The 6,598-nt window shown below is 39.8% G+C and overlaps 1 protein-coding gene across 1 annotated transcript in view; it reads left to right on the top strand.

Annotated features, from left to right (window-relative positions):
* The first annotated feature begins 983 nt into the window (after positions 1-983).
* TTBK1 (tau tubulin kinase 1) overlaps positions 984-6,598 on the top strand; it is a 55,290-nt gene continuing 49,675 nt past the window's right edge. Inside the window, exon 1 of the mRNA XM_010291679.1 lies at positions 984-1,025. Within this exon, the coding sequence (XP_010289981.1) occupies positions 984-1,025 (42 nt within the window). The remainder of the gene's footprint in view (positions 1,026-6,598) is intronic.

Below are 6,598 nucleotides of genomic sequence, written 5' to 3'. Positions count from 1 at the left end.
GAAAAAGTTAATTTTGGGGTCAATCCCAAGACCTTCCTTAACAAATTCGATATTACAGGATGGAGAGAGCTTTTTTAGGGATTAACTATTATTTCCTCTAGATGCAAACTTCTTCCATGGTTCAGATAGAGACATGAGCAGTTTTATGCATTGTGATGTCCTGGTTGTAACAACCCACCTTTACCATGCGGCAGTATAAGCAGTCAGTGCTGATGCACATCTTAGGACAACAGACCTAAGCAACTGGCAAACAAATTGAAAAGTTGGGTTTTTTTTTAAATTTGTGGAAGTGTCTTCTATAGAAAGTGCACAAGTCAAAATTTTCATCTTGCATTAGTTTTTATAGGAAGGAGCTGGACTACAAGAATGTTTGATATGAAGAATTTAGACTGAGAAGAAAATTTGAACTTGGAGGGGAAAATAGACATAAACACACTTATACAGATAATATGATGAACAACATACGCTTGTATAGTGGAGGTGTTCTGAGTCATGAAGGTCTTCTGTGCTAATGTAGGTCAGGTTTTGGACAATAACTCCTTGATAAGTACTGGTCTTCATTCAGGTCTGCTAGTTTTGTCACTAACGTGCAGTATACAAAACATAACACTTTTCTGTCTGTGACACCCTACCTTCAGAAACATATTCCCTGTGGCTCCACAAATATTAATTGAAGGTGGTTGAGGGTTTAGCAGCTTGGTCTTAATTATTTATTTGAAAATAGAGGAGAGGCTATGTTTTTCCTGGAGTCTCTCTCCTGTTGCAGGATCTGACACTGGGCTGTTATGCTAAGCAAGCATTTTTTTAGCTTAGTCAGCTGCAGCCCATTGATTAGATCTCGATCTCCTCATGGTTCAGACTGCACTGCAGTAGTTTGCAGTGCCTTGCTGAAGATACTGTACATGTGTGAGGGCAGCTCTGTGAGTCAGTAGGCAGAAAGACGATGTTGTAGGCAGGACAGTGTATGGCTTGTTTATACGAGCATGAAGAAGGCTGCAGAAATGTGTCAGCTAATTGAGAAAAAGGTATTTATTTTCCAAATGTCTGTTCATAGTGTTAAAAATAAACTTTACTGCAGAGAATAAGGTATTAGAAGAGGAGAGTATGGTATGTTTTTCTACTAAGTAATTTTCCCCCACTGGAAAATGAGCTATAAAATAACATCAAGGATATTAACTCCTACATCCTAAAACCCCAAATATTCAAACATAGAAGCCCAGTAGCTTTCATACTTACTTTGTACTTGAAATATATGTAAAGCTGTAATGTTATGTAGGAGATTAACATTTTGCAGTGGAATAAACAGATTTGTGGAGCTTTAGTACTCTGAGTACTATACTAGTTCAGGAAGGAATATAATTTTTGTCTCAAACTTCTATTGTAAAAAGGTAATTGGAGAAAAGGCTGAAAGCACAGCATAGTCACATTGGTTTGCACAGAGATGGGGAAAAGAAAAAAAAAGGATCTATGTCTTTAAAAATACTGCACATTTAATATATTATAGAAATGCTGTTTCTGTGGGAATGGGTTAGTTATAAAACAGACCATTGTGAAAAACACGTAAAGGTTCTTGTCATTACTTTCATTGTTGAAGTATCAAATTTGGACTTGAGAAGGAAGTGCATGTTCTGGTTTAAAACATTACAGCTACAGAAAGCCAGTGTGGTTGAAATTAAATGTATGAAAAGCAGACTAGCTGATGGATTTGAAAATCTATTAGCAAGCAGGGACTCTTGTATCTTGTTGTAACTAGCTGTTTCTCTGCTTTCCTCCCCTGGAAGACTTCATTCAGTGAGGGTGGCCTCAGATCATCTACATCAGGTTGTTGGTTTTATTTTATGTAGCAGCTCTCTGATTAGAGCTCTTGTGCTACAGGGGTGAGGGAAAAGGAAGGACAACTCAGGCTCAAATCCCATATATGCCTGCAGGGAACTGAGATCCCATTTTCCATTTCCAAGTGCCTTTATTACCAAGCTGCAGGGGGAATATGGTACGTCTGAATCTGTCATTCCTTCTGGTCAATGCTGTTCCACTTGAAGCTCTGATTATTCTTCCCACTGGTCTACAGAGAGAGGAAAAGAAAACTATTACTGTGTCCGGTGGTGAGGGAACAGGGGCTTCACTCCCTGGGCAAGTGAATGTTGAGTTGGATTGCAGGTCAAGTCTCCCCTCCATCAGGTAAGTGCATTTGCTGCCAAGTTACAGAGTGCCTGTCATACACTTCTCTCTCTTGGTAATAAGTATTCAATTACTCTGTGCAAAAGGGATCCTTTCCAACATGGATGTTCTTAGACTTGCTTCTCAAAGCACCTTGTGGCTGAGGGGTGAAGGTGTACTCTGGAAGGAGGGAGGTGTGGGTTTCATGTTTGTCCAAGGGGTGGAGAGGTTTGAACTTAGCTCTGCTGCATCTCAGTGATTGCCACAACTGTCTTTTGTCTTCTTCCTTTTGGTAGAAAAGGACCATCTTCTCCATCTGACTCCAGGAAAGCATTATGAGCTCTAAATCCCAAATGAGATGTGACTAACACTTTACAACACTCTCCAAAACATTTTGTTTCAGTGGTTCCCCTGCTCTGTGTAACAGCACATGAAAAACTTACATTTCTTACTTAGCACTCCCCGTGCTTTCCATGGAAATATTCTTATGCTACTGTGCTACTATGGGACCATGCATTTAAGAAACAAGTGCAGCTCTGAGGCCAAAATTCTCTTGTTAAAAATCAAATAACTGAATAATAGGATTACAGCTGGCATAAGCATTTGATAAAAAAAAGCTCATCCTTAGCCCTCTTTCTAATGTGAGAAAGGCATCCTCATCTCCAGCACAAGTTCCGGTGCAGGAATCATATAATGAGACGGTTGGCGCATGATATTCAGAAAGACAAAATTATTACCTTGGTTTTTCTGATATTAAAATCTATCGGAAATTTTGAGTTCTTCTAAGCTAAAGAATGAAAGATGGCATTTTAACTTATCTCCTTCAGATCCTTTGCTTTGGAAAGAATAGTAGGGAGACTATTAAGTCACTTTGTTAAAACTAGATTTTGTGCAAAATCTACAGAATTCTTAGAACTTGCACATTTTTAGGGAAGAGACTCAAATAAGAAACTCCATTGGGTTGATTGGTTTTGATGAGTTGATTTCTGTTGGAATAAGTATCTCTCAGACGAGGTCTTTCCTCAGTTTAGTGAATTGAGTTTTAAGGTTATATAATAAATTATAATATTATCTCTTGCCTCTGATCAGGGTGGCCCTCGTGTTTCCATACTGTGCAATTCACATCTTAAGATGCAGTGACTGCTCATGTGGCCTAAAAGCAGCACTGACTTTCCTTCTGCTCTCTTTCAAACCACCATGCTGCATCCCACCACAGACAGCGGACACCCCACTATTTCTAGGTGGAGCACTGCAGCAATCATCAGGGAAGGGGAAAATGCCTGAAGCTGGCAGCTGTGAAGCCTGTAAAGTTGGCAAGCTAGTGATTTTTTGAGAGATTGCTGGTGAGACAGCAAGGTGGTGGGTGCAGAAAAAGCCAAATATCTTGGGTGGCAGCCCATGACAATTCAAATGGAGAAGGGGATATCTCTGCTCATTTTTAGAAATTTATGCATTAACGTTAGAATTTGCTCTGGATGAAATGGGCAAGAGATGAGAAAGAGCAAATCCCCTTGCTGGTTATTAGATCAGTTTGATTGGGGGAGGAAGGGAGGTATAGGTATCTGATAATTTGAGGAAAGAAAGTCACAGTAGAACCAAGTGACCTGTGGTTAGGCTGTATGCATCTCTGCTCTCAACTTTGTGTTTTAATACTCTATGGTGTGATATGTGAGCAGGGGGAAGTTAGTCTCTAGAGGGACCCCTCTCACCACTTTACAGAGCACTCACAAACCACAAAGGCTCACTCAATGCTTTGTGTCTAAATGAAACAAAGTATAGCATGGGCCAACAGCCCTGGGAAGGATGCTGGGAGATGGCAACAGCTAAACAAGAGACCCAGGTTTCTGGAGGAATACAATATTGAATTGTTTTTAAATTCATTTCTGTTTAATTTTTTTTCTCATTTTGTTGTTTTTTATCATGTTTTTCTTTGGGTTTCTCTCTGTTTTACAGTTCTTTTGGGCTCTTCTTTTGAGGCTGTGTTTGATGCGTTGGCTTCCCATCTGCTGCTCGTAACCATCTCTGCTATGAGTTGTGAGTGAGCCATCACCATGCTTCTGGGTTTTCATTTTGTTTTGTGCTTTTGTTATATATGGAAGTCCGAATTACACCTGGTTTTCTTTTTTCCTTCATGATCAGCAGGATTGTGACAGCTACCTAAATGTGATGCAGAGGGCTTGGGATTCAGTCTGAGGGGCTGGCAGACATTTGGGTGGTGCCATAGACTGTGTGTCACTTCTGTGGTTTCAGAGGCAAGGGGGAGGGGAGTTCTCTCATCTTACATTTTTAGCTCCAGCATCCTCTAGTCATTTCTGACTCCACACTGGGATAAAATATGCTACTGTCATTAATGATGCTACAAAGTGCTGCTGTTTAAATTAGCAAGTCAAAACGCATATAAGAGGTGCAGAATTTGTCTCCACAGAAAAGATGGAGATGCATATCCTTGCATCTCTCCCATGAGCCTAACTGATGGAAGCAGGAGATTCCTTGAAGTCACAGAGATAGTTCCTTTTAGTTCAGTTAAAGCTTCCTTTCACTTTTGCTTCTTATAACAACTTTTCCAACAAGTCATTTCAATCCAAGATATATCTCTGAGTGCTTCCCATGATCTGTGGCATTTCTTCTCTCCCCTTACCACCTTCTCTTCAATCTGCACTAACTTTCTTTTCATTCTCTTACTGCTGGAAATCCTTTTCCTGTTTCCAGGAGAGGTGGGTTAATAATCCTAGATGACAGCAGGCCTGCCAGGGGCAAAGGTGGTGAATCTCATGAGGTGTTTGCACAGGCTTCCAGAAAGTTGAGGAGGAACCAGTGGTCATGTTCCATGAGAGTACTACAGGCATAAGAAACGGAAAGAGGAAAGTACTGGCATCCAAATATAAGTTTTTGGGAAGGAAGCTGGAAACCAGAACATTCAAAATATCAATCTAGGGACCAGTGAGGCAAGAGGAAAAGTTTTCATTCTCTATGTATGAATGTGGTGTAAGGAGCAGGGATTCAGATTAATGAGGAAATATGAGCAACTCCTGAAATAAAAGGAGCATATACAAGAAAGACAGACTTCATGTGAATAGTAAGGGAGACACTGTTGGCACTTATAGTGCATCACTTACACATCATACAGATGATCATGAGTGTTTGAACTAGAGAATGATGAAAAGCTGATGGGTGCGGAATAGCACAGTTTGGAACAGTGCATCCACGTCATACAGGATTTTGTTACCTAATTTTGTCTTTGTGAGGTAGTGTGCATTGCTAATATTTTGAAAGGAACACAGAGTATAATTTTTGCTCTGTGGTAGTGATCTAACACATTCTCCCAAGCTAAAACTCATTTTAAACCAAGCTTCTAACACAATGCAATATACTTCATATCTCCGTGATCTCTGACAGTTCTGTGTAATACATTACTTTAGTTTTGTGCTAGACACAATCTGAATGCAGGAAGAGATATACTCTACCCTGAGTAACTTTTTTTTTTAATAGTAATACTGATGTGGAAAAATTAAAAAGTAAACCATGTATGGTTTAAATTATATTTCAGCTTGCTAGCGTATTACCTTCTTACCATTTTTGGGATCAAATCAGTTGGGTTACATATGATTCTATAGTCTGAAGCTCCTAACTGCTACAATTTCCGTTCTGTGTCAAATGTGGACCAGTCTGGACAGCAAGGATGCTTTATTGCTCTTCTCCACTGCTGGGCAATGCAGTGGTGGGATGAAATTTATTAACTGGAAGAAATTAAGTCTGTAAAGAAATGAAGTGTGTAAAGAAATCATTTCGAAAATTAATGTTGATGAATTCAGAAGAAAAGACAATAACAGTTTGGTATACAGCATGTGCTACAATAAATGCTCAGGCAGGAGCTGTTTGGTTGAAAAACAAGGTATCTCCACAGCCATGGAAATATTGATTGCAGTGATTAGTGACACACTCAAAAGGCATGACTAAATGGCTTTGACTGGCAGGGCAGTCAAATATGGTTAAAAGAGGTGAAAACTTTATGAGAAAAAGATGCTGTTAACACTGTTAGTATCTGCCTATTTTGTTCAAAGCTCTAAACGTCCTGTCACAACAGTTGTAAAGTCTTGCTCAGTTGCAGTGCTTTCCCTTCACTGAGTTACCATATGAGAGAGGACTGGAGAGAGAGCCTTTGGGTTCAGCTGCAGGACTGGCTTGGTGAACTGTTTCATGTTGGCTGTGGGACAGATGCACAGTTAAAACATGCCTGGGCTCTTGGTTTGCTTCTGAAAGAAATGGGGAATACATTTGCAAACTGCCTAGCATTGGTTTCAGAATAGATCTAATTAAAGACTGCAAAGATAGCCTGTCTGCCAGAAATAGTAAGTATTGATCTAAAAAGATTTTCAGAGACGTTGCCAAACGTACTGAAACCAGCACATGTGATGCTTGGTTCAGTACATACACAGCTGAT

This window comes from Phaethon lepturus, unplaced genomic scaffold, assembly GCF_000687285.1.
Source record: "Phaethon lepturus isolate BGI_N335 unplaced genomic scaffold, ASM68728v1 scaffold8137, whole genome shotgun sequence".
NCBI lineage: Eukaryota > Metazoa > Chordata > Aves > Phaethontiformes > Phaethontidae > Phaethon > Phaethon lepturus.
The sequence above is the reverse complement of the archived record's forward strand: the minus strand, read 5'-3'. Positions and strand labels throughout refer to the sequence as shown.